General features: G+C 34.9%; 1 protein-coding gene across 1 annotated transcript in view; it reads left to right on the top strand.

Moving 5' to 3' along the window:
• The window catches only part of hppy (MAP4K3-like protein hppy), a 452,362-nt gene that overhangs the window by 358,766 nt on the left and 73,896 nt on the right, over nucleotides 1–19,700 (top strand). The window contains exons 22-23 of the mRNA XM_090399556.1: nucleotides 4,412–4,517; nucleotides 12,008–12,170. Of these exons, the coding sequence (XP_090255682.1) occupies nucleotides 4,412–4,517; nucleotides 12,008–12,170 (269 nt within the window). The remainder of the gene's footprint in view (nucleotides 1–4,411; nucleotides 4,518–12,007; nucleotides 12,171–19,700) is intronic.

Raw genomic sequence — 19,700 nt, 5'->3', positions numbered from 1 at the left:
TAGGAATAGATTATCGTCTATTCCTACACCTCCTTCCTTTCCACCAGAAAAATTGTAGTAACTGTAAAAAAATCTACAATTTACAATTTAAATGTAGGCTATGTATTGCTTTATATAATGTCTCATTTACACTGTATAACTGTAGCCTTTTGAACATCTTTCTTGGCACATTTTGTACATTTCCTTGTACATTTTCCAGATCTAAAAAATTTAAATATAGATCCTTGTTACTTAAGTATAAAGAGCTAATAAGCTTCATTTCGGCAATGAAAACATTACTTAAATTAAGGGGATATTAAATCCCACATAGTTTTAAAACGAATAAGAAACTCAAAGATCGGAATCAGAGAGTTTCTTGCCGAATATAGTAAACTATAAAGTATCGGCGACACTAGCGTTAGCCAATGCAAGTGATCCTAGTACGTAGTACAATACCGGGCAACTCGTTGCAAAGGTGGGGGAAGTTCAAACGAGTTGCCCGGTATTGTACTACGTACTAGGATCACTTGCATTGGCTAACGCTATTGTACTACGTACTAGGATCACTTGCATTGGCTAACGCTAGTGTCGCCGATACTTCATAGTTTGCTATATTCGGCAAGAAACTCTCTGATTCCGATCGTTGAGTTTCTTATTCGGTTTTAAAACTATGTGGGATTTAATATCCCCTTAATTTAAGTAATAGATCCTTGTTATATTCTTGTGATTTCTCAACTATTTGTTGTGAAGTGAAAATCTGATTTTGACAGCCTTGTGGCCTGAATCTACCTTGTTCTTCTCCAAGCTTCCAATACTCAATTTTTCTTAACCTTTTCTCTAGTCTGCTTTTATAAATCTTACCAAGAACACTTTGTAGGGAAATTTCTCTGTAATTCTCACATTCAGTTTTATTTGATGGTACTATGAGAACTCTAATCCAGTCCTCTGGAATTCATCCTTCTGACCATGCCTTCTGAATTATGCAGTTCAGCCAATGTCTAGATCTAATTATACCTTCACATTTGAGTATTTCTTATCGAATATCATCTATTCCAGATGCACTTCCACATTTCAGTATCAATTGCTTTTTCTTTTTTTAATACCTGATATATTGATGTGTACTTCTGATTGCATTCCTCTTGCATATTTTCTGCCACTATTGTCACTTCATGTTTCATTTAAGTCTTTCAAAATAATTACTCTAAATAGAGGAATTTCCCTACTTAGTGTTTCTAGTAAGATTTATGCAAGCATGCTCGAGAAAAGGAATTAGAAAAAAAGTGGTAGATAGGAAGTCAGACAAATAAAATTTATATGGAATGAGAGAGAGAAAAATTAGTCAAAGCACTCAAGTACCTGTATATGAGACATGTTAAAATCAATTTTAACATGTGAATCTGACAGATGGGTTAGAAATGAGGATATTAGGAAGAAGTTTGTTGTTCCTTCCTGATATTATCCTTGCCACCTTGCCAAATAATATAACCCAACAAGTTTTGTAAATCATTAGACTTTAAACATCAGGGGTAACTTTATAAAAAAAAATTTTTTTTTAAATGCTTAGCTACTTTTATATATTGCTTTAATTTCTTACATTTTTCTCTCTATTTTCATGTAGCACATACTGATTTACTTTCTAGGAGCTTTCAGTATGCTTTCGTCTTTTTTCATGACTGGCTCTTTACTTGAGACCATCTTGGAGTTCTGATTTTTCCATCCTTGCAATTTCACCGCATGCCTCTCTGGCTGAATCAGCCAATATTTTCTTCAGAGTCTGCCACAGATTCTCCAAGGTTTGATTATTATTTTCAGATTCCTGCATTTTTTCTCCAGTAATATTTGTGTACTTCAGTCTACAGTTCACATCTGCAAGCTTCTCAACTTTGATTCATTTTAAAACTATTTTTCTTTTCAGAATGATATTTTATTTTATTCTAGCTCAAAACTAAATTGCAATCACTACCTATTTCAAATACCCTGTATACTCTAGTGTCCTGAACCAGCATGAAGGTATTGCTATCTACAATAATATAGCCAATGAGACTTTTCTTATTCATTCTATCTTTTCTGCATGCAAATTGTGCACATTTTTTATGCCGGAACAATGGTATTAGTGATGAATTGTGTCCTGAACAGAAATCCAACAGAATTACCATTATTATTAGCGTTACCCTCTTCTCCATATTACTATTTCATCACACCTCCAAGGACTCATCCAGGAAGGGTAATCTGCTCTACTACACACAACTCACCATCTCCACTACTTAATTCACCAACAACACACGACAACATCTCTCTGCCCAGCAATACAATAAATTTTCAATACATTTTTGTATTGAAAATTTATCAACTGCCTCCTCTAATGACTTGGAAAATAGAACTTTCTCTTGTACTGTAGTCACAAATAAGTCTCATTGTCTAGTTCTCCATTTTGATGTTTGCCCATATCACTGTACTTGATATTGCCTGTCATTCTAAAAGATTATCTTCATGTTCATTGTTGAAGACTCTAGCTACTCCTTTCTTTCCCTGATCATCATTACCTAAATATCCTGTAGGTTTTTCTTCTTTGTTTCATCAACTCTAATTATGTTAGTCTGGTACTTCTCCAATTCTTCTACCAGTTTCACTTCTTCCCATTGATAGTTCTTATATTTATGGCTGCCAGTTTCACTTATATTTGAGTCTTGAATTCTTCTGCTGATATTGAGTTTTAGTTGGTTCCTCTAGCTAACTTTTGACTATTCATTCACCCAGGTTCCTGATGATTGGCCTTGTTCAACTAGGTGATGCTCAGCTTTCACCTAGTTAAACAACGTGATTAATTTTGATTTTGATATACCATCATTGTCTTTTGGTTTAAGCCAACGCAGAATAAAATTTGGTCAGCTATTCCCCAAATTGTTAGTCCATACTCATTCATTCAGTATCCAGGTAGACGCTTACTAATGCAACAGGCATTCTTCTGAATAGACAAATGGGATAGGTATCCAGGGCTTGTGACCTGCAAGTCACAAGTCCTGGTCATTTTTCTGCATTTCTTAAAAGGCTGCATGAATGTCTCCCCACTCTCAGTTATTTAGCATTGATCCTTAAGCTACATGAGTATTATTTTGGCTATTTGGTTGAACCCAGCTTGTTCTTCCCTAAGTTTCTGCTCCAAAACTTTTTTTAGCTGCTTCTTTCAATAGTGGCTGTAAGTTATAAGATATATATGCAAGTCTGCTTATGTTTATATCTTATGTGGCATGCTTCATAGAGAAGTGTCTGTGTAATTCTCAGATTCCGTTTGATTCCCTTCTTATAAATGAGTACTATGAGATCTCCACTCCAATCGTCTAGAATGTAACAATCTGAATTATGCACTGTAGACCTTGTAAAATTTTTATACCTCAATATTTAAGTCAGGTTTCTGGTGATTTAAATCCCTAAGTTTATTGAATGCCACTTTGAATCAGCAGAATTACTATAGTATACCATACTAAATTTGACACATTGTGCCTTTTTATAATCCTGCAAATGTTTCAAATAAAAATAAAAATAATAATAAAATCAGAATATTGGTAAGATCTAGCCAGCCAGAGTCCAAGAATAACTAGCATGTGGACAGATGAATAAAATAAATCACAGGTATTTACACATTTTGCAAAATGCATTTTTAAAAAAAAAAATTTAACAGTTTATTTTGAAATGGATTAAAAAAAAAATATTTGCTTTATAAACTAAAACTAGCAGATTAAATATTTGTATAATTGTATTTAACATATAAGCATGCCAGACACATTGTTCCTTTATCCAGCTGTAGTACTCATCACACATTATTACTCAGTTAAGAGTGAGCTGTTGTCATCAGTTTCTGGTATATATATGCCCTTGAGGAGTGTATAGGATTACACCTTATCTATAGCCCAGCATGTACAAGCTAAGGTGCATATAATCCATAAACTGTTTTTTAGATTAGAGAACAGACATGGAATTCAAGCCAGTTCACATCTTCAGGAAGCAAGCAGATAGTCTCACACTGGGCACTGAAATTCATCTACCACCTGAGATGATTTTCACAAATATCCATGCCTCAGTGGGATTCAATCCCATGACTTATTGGTTGGAGATCAGAGGCATTGTCCATGCTGCTAGCTAGGACAGCAAAACCCCCACTGACTTTTTTTGTCCTTCTAAGTCTTTGATTGTGTGAGAAAAGTTGATGCGAAAAAATTATTGATCCTAAAAGCTCTTTTAATAACAGAGCTTTGCTTGGCATTGTTATATTCTGCAATTCTCTTTGAGCATTGATGCCTCATAATGTATCGTTTGTAATTGTTGATTGTTTTTTATATTACTAGTGTTGGTGTGTGTGTGTGTATATATACACACATACATACAAATCAGTATCTTTAAGTTTGTTATTTACTTCATGTTTTTTTCTTTATAGGCAAAGCTCCACAATTATATAGGCATGATCTCTTATCTTTACATAGTAAGCAAACCCATCGCTTTTCATTACCAATGAACAAAATTCCAGAGAGGTTTGTTCCAAGGTGAGCATTTTTCTTAGAATTATTTTCCTAATTAATAATTTATAATAGTGATAATATTTTTATCTGGATTATGTTAGCTTTCTGGTAATTTCTTATTAAGTACTGTCAAGAGAGTTTATGATAGATACTATAATAATGCAACACAGTTAAGGTGTCATTACTAGTTTACTATCAATAATTTTCTTCAAAGTCATGTCTGATTTGGTCAGCTCTTAATTTCTATCTTATCAAGAATTCAACTACATTAATCCATTTTATGTGTGTTTGTATAGTTGATTTTCAAAAACAAAATAGCAAACACCACTAGAACAAATTTAATCTTTATAACAAACAGTATAACAAACTACTCGAATAGTTCAGAACAAAGTCCATAACTATGCTATCCTAAAAGTTACCACAACAAACCCTCCACTATAATGAACTGTTCCTATAGTTCCGAGAAGTATGCAACAGTGAAAGTCGGCTTCTTCCAAATACCTGCTTTATTGATTATATTAAATATTATCTTCAAATAGCTTTGAATACCATTTTGCTAGTTTGTTGTTTTGGCTGCTGCTTTTTTTCTCAGTAGTTTTCATTATATTTTTATTCTTGTTTTATATCAGTTTAATGAAATAATTCTCAGTTATGCCATATGTGCTTATTCTTGTACTGCTTCCATACTAAATTGGTCTTCACCAGACATATTGTACCTAATTAGCAAAAATGCTTTAACTTTATAGGACCACCATTGGGATTCAATAATGTTTTCTATTTCCCTGCCTATTTTTATAAAGTTCATCTTTTTGTTGTTGATTTCCATACTAAATTTGTAATTGCACTTATTTAATTTGGTTCAAGATTCTTGAAGCCCTGTAGCAGATTTATACATAGCATACCATTGTGTGCAGAATGTTAAGCTTAATATTCCCTGTTTAGATGTTGGGTTTAATATCATTGCTTGTAGTTGTTGAGCCATTTTCTTGTAAATTTTTTTCTATTCTAGTTGCTGACATGGCTTTAAGGCACACATAGAAACAGTAGATTTACGTTGCTGATATATTTCCAAAAAAAATATATAAATTGATCTTCATAATTTATGAAAATAGGGAAAACAGATTTATACATAGCATACCATTGTGTGCAGAATGTTAAGCTTAATATTCCCTGTTTAGATGTTGGGTTTAATATCATTGCTTGTAGTTGTTGAGCCATTTTCTTGTAAATTTTTTTCTATTCTAGTTGCTGACATGGCTTTAAGGCACACATAGAAACAGTAGATTTACGTTGCTGATATATTTCCAAAAAAAATATGTAAATTGATCTTCATAATTTATGAAAATAGGGGTATACATTTTGAAAAGGATGCTTACATCCTGGATTCTATGCTTCCATATGTCTCCCCCCTACCCTTTTGTATCTATCTCTCAACCACCCTCATATTCGCATCATGAGCATATCCATTTATTGCATAACAGAGTTCCATGTGTTGTTCTGTCAAGTGGCTTTGCAAAATCTAGCAGAATCATCTTGTAACCATTTCTTTTATCCAGCGCAGCTGTCACTCTGTTATAAAAAGTTGGTAAATTACTAAGGCATGACCGACCCTTCACAACCATGTTATCCCTCATAGAGTATCAATTCCTATCCACCCAATTTATCAAGTTATTAAGAAATGTCAATATGATTGCAATTGGATATCAGCCCATGTTTTACAGGAAAGTGAATGTGAAATGGCATATCCTCTAACTAGCTATTTAATCCTAATCAGCAATGCTAGACTCCCAAAGGAAAGGAAAGACCAGTTAGTATTTCATGAGTGGTGGTTAAGGTATTGGAAAAGTTGGTTAAGGGCAGAATTCAGAACAGATGGGTATGAACAGTGAGTAAATTTTAGTAATTTACTCACTTTCTATAATAAAGAGCCAGCTGACTTCAATAAGAGATAACTATGCCATGATGTTGCTCAACTTTGTGAAAGCATTTGATTTTCACTATAAGAAAATGAGAAGGACCATGTAAATAATTTGTTATTTTGAATAGTTTGCTATAGTCAGTTTCTTTTGGCATATCATTGCGATATTAGAGCTTTGACCAGAATTTTTCAGTAGTTTGTTATAGTGATGTTTGCCTTAGTGAGAGTTGACCACATATAAGTTTGAGCAGAATGAAGATGGGGTTAGATACCCTGTTGGATATGTTCAGGGTATGGATATGAAACTGGCAAGATGTTTCTGATAGATATCAGAGAATACTAGATGGTGGAGTTGAATCAAATCTCTGTGATATGCAGAGGCTCTATACTCAGTCCACTGCTGTTCAGTTTGTACATTAATGATATTAGAATGATCTGAAGGAGAATATCATTTGTTTTCCAGTTATGCTAAACTGTGAATAGCAGTGGTTATTATATTATATATTCTGTAGGATGACCTAAATAGAATGACAGGGTGTTTTTTTTTTTTGGCAAAAGATAACAGCAGCCAGTTCACTTCAGTTCATCAAAGTGTACAATTGAAAACTTTAACCCATCATGGAGCCAGAAGACTCATTGCAGGAAGCCAGACTTGGATAATTCACATTATACCTAGCCTTCAATACATTCAGTTTCACAGCATTCACCATCCACTCTGGTGAAAGCATTCTACTCATTTGCTACTTTCTGTGCAAAAAATATTTTCATTTCCTTCCCTTCTTTCTCACTTGACTCATACAATTCCAAAGGTAATGACTCATTCTCCTACCACCTATTACACTGTGCAATATCTCCCTTATCTCCCTCTCTCTCTCTCTCTCTCTCTCTCTCTCTCTCTCTCTCTGATAAACTTCTGTCACCAACTTATATCATAATTATCATCATCAAATTCCTGATATATATCCTTAGGGAAGTGTACAGGATATTATGATAGTACTACATGAAAAAGTTAGACCATTACTAACTTTCCTCCAAATCTATTATCTGTCAAGATAACACGTATTATATTTCTGTCTTCTAAGGTACTCTTTACTGTATCAATCAACCTACATCTTGGGTCTTTTTCCTGCCAACTGGGCAAAGAACACTAGTTCTGCTATTCTGTTTAAGTGACCATACCATCTGAGATTAGCTCTGCTAACACATTCCTGAATGCTAACAATGTCAGGTCTTTCCTAATATCCTCATTTTTAATATGATACTGCCATTGATACCATCTGTTCATTCCACTAATCTTGCTCAAAACTCTTTGATCAAGTGTTTTATTTCTGACCCAGCTCTCAGATCCATAAGTTAAAATTAGTTTGAACACTGTCTTGTATATAGATAATTTCATGTTTTGACTAATTTCTTTCTTATTCCATATAAATGTATTCAACTGACTTCTTACCATAACAGATTTAATAATTCTGTTGTCCTTTTCCATATTTAACTTGCCACCTTCACTAAAATTGTACCTAAATAGCTGAAATGTTTTACTTGTTCTATCACCATTCAGGATACAGTTTCAATGATTCTGCCTGATTTCATTTTCTTTGTCTTTTTATTGCTGATTTTCATACCAAATTCATTGCAACAGTTATTCAATTTAGTCAGAGAAACTTGTAGACTTTTACTAGATTTATTCAGAAGTATAACATCATCTGTTAAAGCAAAGATCTAAGATTAACATCACATATTTTGATATCATAATACCACTCTACTTTCTTCATAATGTGATTCACACGGATAATGGATAACAGAGATAATGTGCAAACTTGTCATACACCTGATTTAACATCAAACCATCCGCCTGTACCTCCTTCAATTTTAACTGCTAACTTACAGCTTAAATAGACTTTGAATTGCAATATAATATCCCATTTACACCATATAACTGTATTGTTTTGAAGAGCTTTCCTCTCGACACCTTATGCCTTGTCCAGATCTATAAAACTTAAATACAAATCCTTGTTATATTCCTAAGATTTTTCAGCTGTTTGTGGAAATCTGATCTTGATAACCTTTATTTGGCCTGAATCCAACTTGTTCTTTGCCAAGCTTCCCTTCCACAGTTTTTCTTAGCCATTTCTCAAGTATACTTGCATAAATCTTAACAGGAATACTGAGTAGGGAAATACCTCTGTAATTCTCGCATACCATTTTATATGCTCATGTTCCTTTTTTTTATGGATAGGGCAGAATTTGATCACCTGACCGGACCTTCTAAATTATGCACTGCTGCCAGTGCAAAACTTCTATACCTCCATATTTGAGCATTTCTGTTCGAATTTCATCTTGTCTTCTTCAGCTTCCTTTCCACATTTCAGGTTTTTGATGGCTTTTTCTGTTTCTAGTATGGATATATATTAATGACTACATTTCTGTTGGGTGTTTTTTACCACTCTGCTGACACTGCTTGTTTCATTTAGCAACCTTTCAAAATAATTACTCCATACATCTAGAATATCTTTATCTTCAGTTTTCATGTCACATTTATCATTTCTAAGTGCTTCCAATAGCCTCCAAAATATTTTGCCGCCTTCCTGAGATTTATTTTCTATGTTCTTGCCAAAGTCTCCATAATTTTTGTTTAGCTAGTTTTACACAGTGATTTTGATATTAGATTTAAAATCACTTTCTTTCATAATGTAATCCATATAGATGATGAGTAAGAGTGGAGATCTTCATCTTACAGCTGACTTTACATGCACCCATCTCCCTAATTCCTTTAATTCTAACTGTTGACTTTCAACTTAAATATAGACTACATATTGCTCTGTATAATGTTCAATTTACCTGATATAATTTAATTGTAGCATTTTGGAAAGTTACTTTTTTTTTTCTTGATCTCTTCATATACTTTTCCAGATCTACAAAATTTAAGTACAGACTTGTTATATTCCCATGATTTCTAGACTATTTATTATAAAGTGAATATGATCTTGACAGCCTCTGTTTGGTCTGAACCCAGTTTGTGTTTTCCAAGTTTCTCCTTCACAAGTTTTCTTACCTGCTTTTCAAGTATGCTTGCATAAATCTTACCTGGAACACTTAGTAGAGAAATTTCTAATTCTTACATTCAGTTTTATTTTGCTTTTTTTATAGATGGGAATTATGAGAAATCCACTTCGATCATCTGGAATTTGACCTTCTGATCAGGCCTATTGAATTATACAGTGCAGTCACTGTAAAACTTTTATATCTCCATATTTGATCATTTCTGGTCAAATATCATCTATCTCAGATGCCTCTCCACACTTTAGATATGACTTTCTAACTGAGGTATTGACATGTACTCCTGATTGTATTATTCTTGAATATTTTTGCTGCTGTTCTGCCATTACATGTTTCATTTAACAGCCTTTCAAAGTAATTGCTCCAGATATCCAAAACACCTTTTGTGTCTGTTTTCATGTGACATTTATCATCTCTGACATGAATAGATTGCAATATTTCCTCCAGATCATTTTGCCACAGATATTTATCTTTTGTTTCTCTTACAATATCTGCTGACTTACTTGCTAAGTTTCAAGACTGCTTCTTTTAACTTCTTGTGTCTATCTGGAGTTTTCATTTTTTTTTATCCTTCCAACCTACCTTACTGCATCTTTCCTAGCTGAATCAGTTCATATTTCTTTAGAGGTTGCCACTCAGACTCCAAGGTCTGGTTCTTATTTTCAAACTCCTTTTTTGATATGACCAAATAGAGAACTTGTCAGTGCAAGTTAGCCATATTGTAAGTTTCAGAGGAACGGTGTTTTGGGCTGTATTTTCAAAATGTTCCACACAATGATTGGATGCGGAGAGAGAAAGAAGGGGAACCCATGGTTGTGCCTTCAGTCTGCTTGTAGGTTTTGCCTTGCCAAATAAACTAGCCAGAATGCATGTTGAAGTGAATAAAAATGATATGTCTGGGGATAGAGTCTGAATAAGTTCTGAAGTTTCTTTTATAGGTACATCAGTGAATAGGGAGACCATATCAGAACTAACTGTGATGTCAGTTTCTACAAGGATCATATCTGACAAGCAAGATTTGTAATGCACAGAGTTTTTAACATGGAAAAAGTGTTGGCCTGTAATGAAGATAACTCTTGGACTTTTTGATCACTTTGTAAGTAAAGAAAGCAGTACTGTCAACTGTGGATCTCAAGGATATATTCACTTTGTGTATTTTTGGTAGCCCATAAATCTTGGGAGATCCAAGATTATATGGTTTAAGTTTTTGGATAGTTTCAGGAGAGCAGGACAGCTTTCTGTAATAATTTTTGAGAGCTCTTTGTTGTGTGTGTGTGGGGGGGGTGTCAATTAGGTAGCATGTAGATTGATCTCTGAGTAAGATCAACATTTTTTTTTATCATACTCAAAGAGAGCAAGTAAAGCTCTGGCATTACCCCTACTTTGGTGTTTTTTAAGTGTGGTAAGTTCTGCATAAAATGAATTTCTTTTCAAATTCTGTAATCTATACCTGTGACTTGCCGTGCGGTTAGCCTAGTGGCTTTGCGCTTCGCAACCATATGCCTGGGGAAGGAGTGTCCTAGGTTCAATTCCCGTCGGAGACGTGAGGAGCTGAAGGATCTTCCTCATCCATAGCCAAGTTAGCCGGTCTTGGGCCGTAGGGTTTTTTCCGCCAGTTTATCTGGTGTTTTTCATCCCGCAAGCAGGCAAACCGGCCCCTTGAACACACAGGGATACAGCCAAGAATACCTTGAGGCATAGGAGTGACCATTCTATCCTCGTATTTCGGTTACGAAATCCAAGCATGCTTGGAAGGTTGTGGGCCTTAAAGGCCTGTTAAAGCCATTGGGATAGATACCTGTGACTTGGTCATCAGATCCAATGGGAAAAAACTCCCTCTTATGCAGAAACAGGTGGATACAGATCATGGATCCAATGGAAAAGTGTACGTTTTCCTTTGAGATCCTCTCCGTCTGTAATACATTGTATGCTACAAACAGTTGTTTTTTCTCTTCCATAGCTTTGCTAGACCAAAAAAAAAAGTAATAAGTTAATAAAATTACAAGGTAAGTTGAAAAATTAGAACACATAATACAGAGAGAACTGAATTATTTGTGTAATGAATTTCTGATAGGGAAATAAGTAGTAACTGTATTAAATAAGTTATTACAACTTAATATGCTTTTGAAACAAATGCTTGAGTAATATTTAAATTATTTCAAAAAATACTATCAGAATTACAAGTGAAATATTCAGGTCTGTAATCATTAAATTGATTAGTTGAAGGAAATTTATGGAAAATTTGAGATTATAAGAAGTAAAAATTTACCCACGTAATTCACTGCTGTTTCTGAGGTAATATTAAATTATTAACTAATTTCTCATAATGAAATAAGCTTTAATCTTTGTTGGACTAACCATTCTATTTATGATAGTGATGCATTATTATAGATGATTTTTTTTTATATATAGATAACCAGTGAAAAACAGTTTATTACAAAGAATCTTGTAAAAGCTGGAGTTGAATGTTGTGCAGGAAGTGATAATATATCTTACTGCTATTAGTTATATCAATATAAATATACTTTTTTTTTTTTAGGAGGTTTGCTGCTACTAGTAAAGTTCCAGATACCAAAGGTTGTGTTAAATGCTGTGTTGGAAGGAATCCATACAATGGCTACAAATATTTATGTGGAGCTACTCCTTGTGGCATTTTCTTAATGCAGTGGTATAACCCACTTAATAAGTTTATGCTCCTCAAGGTATTGTGATACTTTGCATATCGAAGTAAATTCTGAATCTTTCTCTTGAGATTTATTAACTCACCATTAAAACTACTTTATAGTTTGGCAGAAAGTCCATCTCTTAGCTTTTTCCCCTGTTAATTTTGGTAGGGAGAAATATTGAAAATGATAAACTAGTAGGACAAAAATTGTATATTTGATTGCAGTACACCTTGCCCTTGTAAAATGCAGAACATACATAAAACAATGAAAATAAGCAGGAACAGGGAAAATATCAACTGCATTCTCAATGGAGATCCTGTAGAACGAGTAAAATATTTCAGCTCAGATAAAATTTGTAGTAAAGATAGCAAATTAAATTTGGAACTAGACAGTAAAATAAGCAAAATTGGTATGGCAGAAGCCAGTTGATTAATTTTATATGGAATAAGAGAGAAATAAGACAGAACATTAAGCCATCCATTTTAATTTATGGCTCTTCAGAGACTGGAAATCACAGATACGAGACTTCTCAGAAATATGAGCGGAATAAACAGATATCATGACAGAATCGTATTACAAATGAAGATATCAGAAAGGAATTTGACATTATTAGCATTCAAGAATGTGTGAGAAGAAAGGTTAACAGAGAGGTGTGATGACACAGAAAAAAGACTTGTCTAGGTGGATTGTTGCAGTTAATAGTGTCTTAGAAATCAAAATGTTAGATCTGACAATACTGCAGTCCTGACAAATGGCAGGCTAACTGGGAAGAAAATTATTGATCTTCTTCTTATTGTGCTATCTTCTATCGAAGGTCAGCGACCATCTTGGCGAACAAACTGCGCTCTTGTGCTAATCTGAGCAGTTGTGCACTGCTCTTTCCTGTCCAAAACTATTGATAGGAAGCTAATAATAATGTGAACTTATTATGTAGTATCATCATCAAATTCCTGCCATGTACCCTCAAGGGGGTGTACAGGATATGATGAAAAAAATTCTACATGAAAAAAATTACATCATTACTAACTGCCTATCTACAATTTTCCTCCAAATCACTCTGTTACTTGTCAAGACTCCAACATTATCAGATCTTATATTTCTATCGTCTAAGGCACTTTGTACCGTATCAGGTCTTCCTCTGGGTCGTTTTGCTGCTAACCTGGCAGAGAACACTTGTTTTGCTAATCTTTCCTCGCCCATTCTGTTTAGGTGACCATACCACCTGAGATTAGCTCTGCTAACGCATTCCTGGATGCCGACAATGTCAAGTTCTTTCCTAATATCCTCGTTTTTAATATGATATTGCCATTGATGCCATCTGTTCACGCCTATAATCATTCTCAGGACTCTCATATCTGCGGTCTCTAGTCTTTGGTCAAGTGTTTTACTTCTGACCCAGCTCTCGAATCCATAAGTTAAAACTGGTTTGAACACTGTCTTGTATACAGCTAATTTAGTATTCCAACTAATTTCTCTCTTATTCCATATGAATCTATTCAATTGACTTCCCACCATACCAGCTTTGCTGATTCTGTTGTCTATTTCTATATTTAATTTACCATCTTCACTAAAAATCGTACCTAAGTAGCTGAAATGTTTTACTTGTTCCACAGGTTCTCCATTCACAACACAGTTGACATTTTCAATGATTCTGCCTATTTTCATTGTCTTTGTCTTTTTATTGATGACCTTCATACCATATCTATTACAACAGTTATTCAATTTAGTCAGAGAATCTTGCAGACTTGTAGCTGATTTATTTAAAAGTATAACATCTGCATAAAGCAAACAGCTGACATTAACATCTCCAATTTTGATATCATGTTTAATACCACTTTTCTTCATAATGTGATCCATATAGATAATGAATAACAGAGGGGATAATGTACATCCTTGTCTCACACCAGATTTAACATTAAACCATCTTCCTGTACTCCTTTCAATTCTAACTGCTGACTTACAGCTCAAATAAAGACTGAGTATTGCTTGATATAATGCCCCATTGACACCATATAACTGCAGCGTATTGAGTAGCTTCTTTCTTGGCACCTTATCGTATGCCTTTTCCAAATCGACAAAACTTAAATAGAGATCTTTGTTATATTCCCATGCTTTCTCGACTATTTGTCGTAAACTAAAGATCTGATCCTGACAGCCTCTATTTAGCCTGAATCTAGCTTGTTCTTCACCAAGCTTTTCTTCCGCAATTCTTCTCAACCGTTTCTCAAGTATACTTGCATAGATCTTGCCAGGAACACTGAGTAGGGAAATACCTCTGTAATTCTCACATTCAGTTTTATTTCCCTTTTTATATATGGGTACTATGAGAGCTCTACTCCAATCATCGAAAATTCGTCCCTCTGTCCAAGCTTTCTAAACTATGCAGTGCAGCCACTGTAAGACTTTTATACCATCATACTTCAGCATTTTTGGTTTAATAATCATCTACTCCAACTGCCTTTCCACATTTCAAGCCTTTGATGGCTTTTTCTACTTCAAGTATGGATATGTATTCTTGACTGCATGCCTGGTCAGTGTTTTTTACCACTGTGCTGTCATCACTGCTTGTTTCATTTAGCAGTTTTTCAAAGTAATTACTCCATAATTCAAGGATATCTTTTTCTTCCATTTTCATGTCACCTTTATCATCTCTAACTCCTTTTACAGCATTCTTTCCTCCATTCCTAAGCTTCTTCAACAACCTCCAGAATATTTTGCCACCTTCTTGATATTTATTTTCTATATTCTTGCCAAAGTCCTCCCATGACTTTTTAGGTAGTTTTACACAGTGTTTAGCTTTCTTACATTTGTCTCTGTATTTCCTAAGAGCACAAGCTGACTTATTTGCCAGGAACGTTTGATATGCTTTCTTCTTTTCCTTCACTGCCTCTTTAACTTCCTGTGTCCACAAGGGAGTTCTGATTTTTTTATCCTTGCAGACAACCTCACCACATGCCTCTCTGGCAGAATCAATCAATGTTTTCTTCAGAGTTTGCCACTGAATCTCCAAGGTTTGATTCCTGTTCTCATACTCTTTCATTTTTTCTTCAGTAATCTTTGTGTATTTTAGTCTACAGATCACATCTGAGAGCTGCTCAACTTTTATTCGCTTTAAAACTTTCTTACATGTTATTCTTTTCAATATGAAATTCAATTTTATCCTACTCAAGACTAAATAGTGATCATTTCCAATTTCAAATCCTCTGTACACTCTGGTGTCCTGCACCAGGGAGAAAACATCACTATCAACAATAACATTATGTAGTATTATCATATTATCCTACATCTTGAAGATACATATCAAGAATATAATTATGCTGATCATCTTTTGAAAATCCCTATAGGGAATGATTTTTTTCTATTAAGAAAAAATATTTGAATAAGCATTCTTGTAAACTTTTGCATTTTTGAATAATATCATGCATTCACTCATAGCATATTCTAGTGAATTTTGTATTAAAAAGATCCATGGGTTAGTTCTCAGGAATAAATATCCCTTAGAATTATGGCATTCTTAAGGATAACTCCCCTTCCTCTCTCCCTCCACACAAACACTTTCATAAGCTTTTGGTGAGCCTCTTTACAACTAGATATTATCCTCCTTCATGATTACTTCCATTGGGCCAACACAAGCCTAACAGGAGTATACGAGGTGTAGCTATTAAATAACACGATTGCTTGCAAAATTGTGGTTTATTATTACAATTGTACAACTTAATTGTTATCCCCTTCAACATACTCCTCTCCTCTATCTATACATCATTGCATACAAATTTTTCATTGTTGGAAAGCAGTGCTGCAAGTCATCAGGTGTTATCTGCTTCAGTGGCACTGCCATTTTCTCCTTTCCCTCATCCACTAACTGAAAATGGGTGCCCTTCAATGTGGATTTTTGGAAAAAAATAAAAGTCGCATTGAGCTAAGTCCAGTGAGTAAGGTGGATGATCTAACACTGTAATCTTCTTATCAGCCATATACTGCTTTACAGACAGAGCACTGTTGACTGGAGCATTGTCCTGATAGAGAATCCAAGCGTTGTTATTCCACAAATCAGGTCTCTTCTTCCTCACTTGTTCTCTCAGCTTGGCCAGAACCTCAAGGTAATAATGTTGGTTAACTCTGACCCTCTGGTGCCCATTCAACCATTACCACACCATTGATATATATATATATATATAAAAAAAACGATCATCATTGCCTTCAGTTTTGACTTGCTTATTCTTGCTTTTTTCATTCTCGGTGATGTGGGAGTTTTCCAGTGCATCGATTGTCTCTTTGTTTCTGGATCGTACCGGAAATCCACATCTCATCACATGTGATGATCTTCTCCTACAAGTCTGCCTCCGCTGTCAGCCATTCCATGATGTCAGTGCAAATTTGTTTCCAGGTGTCTTTCTGCTCCTGACTCAAGTTTTTGGGAACCATTTTGGTACAGACTTTGTTCGTGTTCAATTGCTCATGCAGAATTTGTCGCACAGTCTCCTTATCAATGTGCACCATGTCTGCTATCATCATCATCAAATTCCTGATATGTATCCTCAAGGGGTGTACAGGGTATGATGGTACTACATGAAAAATTTACATCATTACTAACTTCCGATCTACAATTCTCCTCCAAATCAATCTGTTACCTGTCAAGACTCCAAGATTATCAGATCTTATATTTCTATCTTCTAAAGCACTTTTTACCATATCTCCACCTATACCTTGGTCTTCCTGTGGGTCTTTTTCCTGCCAACCTGGCAGAGAGAACACTTGTTTTGCTAATCCTTTCCTCTCTCATTCTGTTTAAGTGACCATACTACTTGAGATTAGCTCTGCTAATGCATTCCTGGATGCTGACAATATCAAGTTCTTTCCTAATAGCCTCATTTTTAATATGGTATTTCCATTTGTTCACGCCCCCTAATCTTTATCAGGACCTCATATCTGCATTCTCTAGTCTTTGGTCAAGTGTTTTACTTCTAACTCAGCTCTCAGATCCCTAAGTTAAAACTGGTTTGAACGCTGTCTTGTATGCAGCTAATTTAGTGTTTTCTATTTCCATATTTAATTTACCATCTTCACTAAAAATCATGCCTAAGCAGCTGAAATGTTTTTCTTGTTCTGTAGGTTCTCGATTCACAGTGCAATTGATATTTTCAATGATTCTGCCTAATTTCATTGCCTTTGTCTTGTTGCTGACCTTCATATCATATTATTACAACAGTTATTCAATTTAGTTAGGGAATCTTGCAGACTTGTAGTAGTGGATTTATTTAGAAGTATAACATCGTCCACATAAAGCAAAGAGCTGAGATTAACATTCCAATTTTGATATTAGGTTTAATACCACTTTCCTTTATAATGTGATCCATATAGATGAATAACAGAGGGGATAATGTACATCCTTGGCTAACACCAGATTTAACATTAAACCATCTTCCTGTACTTTCTTCATTTCTAACTGCTGACTTACAACTCAAATAAAGACTAAGTATTTCTTATATCATACCCTCATTGACACCATATAATTGTAGCGTTTTGAATAGCTCTTCTCTTGGCACCCTGTCATATGCCTTATCCAGATCTACAAAACTTAAATGCTGTCATCCAAATGCTTAATTGGAAATTGTTGCGGATAATTTCATTAATTTTTACGTTTTGTTCGGTTGCTGCTGTGACAGGGTGACCTAGTCATTCAACATTTTCAATATTTTCTTGACCTTCAGCAAAGCATTTGTGGCATTCAAAATTTGCACACAAGACGTTACATCATCACTGTACACCTCCTGCAACAGTTTCAAACACTCGATCAGCAATTTCTTCAATTTCTGAAGGAATTTGAGATTAATGTGCTGCTCGAGTTTAACTTTAGACATTATTCTGGCAAAGTGACTTCGCGTGTGTTTCTTTTATAACTACCTACAGACTAACTATGAGCAACAGCGAACAATGCTTATCTCAACTGCTTCTAAAACCTTCAAGGTCATTTATGGCGCAAGCACATCCCACTGCTACGAGTATACACAATTTACAGTGCACCTTGTCTCATTATTTAATAACCACACCTCGTATTTCAAAGTATGGCATATGATAGTACGTAGAATATTTCATCTATTTGTTCCATGTTTTAACACTACATATCCATGGAGTTAGAAAGGCTCATTGTGGAAGGTAAGGTACATGCTGTCAGACATACAGCTTATCAAACCATGCTTTAGATTTATTTTAACATTTAATGCATTCCACTCACCAGCTACTCTTCAGGCAAAAAACCTGCTCCTTACTTTTTTGCTCAGACCTGTATTATCTTTACATGTGAACATTCATTTTAGCACTGCAATTATCTTTTGATAATTGCAGTGCTAAACATGCCCCTGAACTTCAAATTCCTGTCTACTAACACTCCAAATCCCTTAGCCTCATCAGTTTCTTCAAGCATAATCCCACCAATATAATATGCCATTGGATATCTAATCATGCTGAAGTGAATGACATTACATTTACTAACATTGAACTGACATCCATTTTCCCATGCCCACAATTCCAACTTATTCAAATCATTCTGCAAGTACTGCATATCAGCAGCATTCCTGATTACCCTACCTGTCTTTGCATCATCAGCAGATAGCTGTATGTTGCTTGTCAAATCCTTCCCAATATCATTAATGTACAGATTGAATAACAGTAGACCAAGCACTGATCCTTGTGGTACACCACTAATTACCTTAAATCTTACAGACTCATATACTACTTTTTGATATCTGTCAGTCAGCCATCCTCTTATTCACGCTAATATTTTATAATCCAAACCCATATTCTCCAATTTATGCAACAGTCTACCATGCTGTATTCTGTCAAAAGCCTTAGCAAAATCCAAAAGTAACATGCCATATCCATTCCACTTGTCTAGTTCAATGGTAACATTGTTATAGAATGTGAGCAAGTTGTTATAGCCTTAGTAAGCCCATGTTGCCCATTGTAAAGTAGAGATTCACTGTCAATCCATTTTTGAATATTAGCCCTAACCAGTTTTTCAAAATCTTCACCACCACTCCTGAGATACTAATTGGTCGATAGTTGAATACATCGGTCTTTGTACCGCCCTTGTGCAATGGAATTACCATACATTCCTGCAGAATCTTCCCTGTTCTGAGACTCATAGTAAACAGTCTGGTGAAAGGAATAATTCAGTTCAGCTGAACACTCTTTTAGTGCATGTGCTGATATCCCATCAGTCCCTATTGTTGAATTCTTATTCAGTTTCTGCAACACCTCTGATACCTCGTCCTCATACACCTGAGTTTGTTCATCCAGTGAAGAGGTAGCAGTGAGCTCAGTGTTGTGTATACCATGTTTGATAGCTTTTAACAAAATGGGAGACATTAGTTGAACAACCTCTTCTGTCTGCATCTGTAATCCTCACGCCATCTGCATTTAGAAGAGTTATTCTTTCATATTCTTTTTCTTTTACTTGCAGCATATCAATAGAATTCTTGTGGGTTGTCTTTAGCACACAGAGCCAGTTTCTTTTCATACTCAGACTTTGCTTTCCATACAACTGTTGTGAGTATTCTAGCCTGC

This window comes from Typopeltis vanoorti, chromosome 10 (assembly GCF_054136105.1).
Source record: "Typopeltis vanoorti isolate ZY-2024b chromosome 10, IOZ_Tvanoo_1.0, whole genome shotgun sequence".
NCBI classification, from domain to species: Eukaryota; Metazoa; Arthropoda; class Arachnida; order Uropygi; family Thelyphonidae; genus Typopeltis; species Typopeltis vanoorti.
Note: the sequence above shows the minus strand (reverse complement) of the source record. Positions and strands in the feature narration are given on the sequence as shown.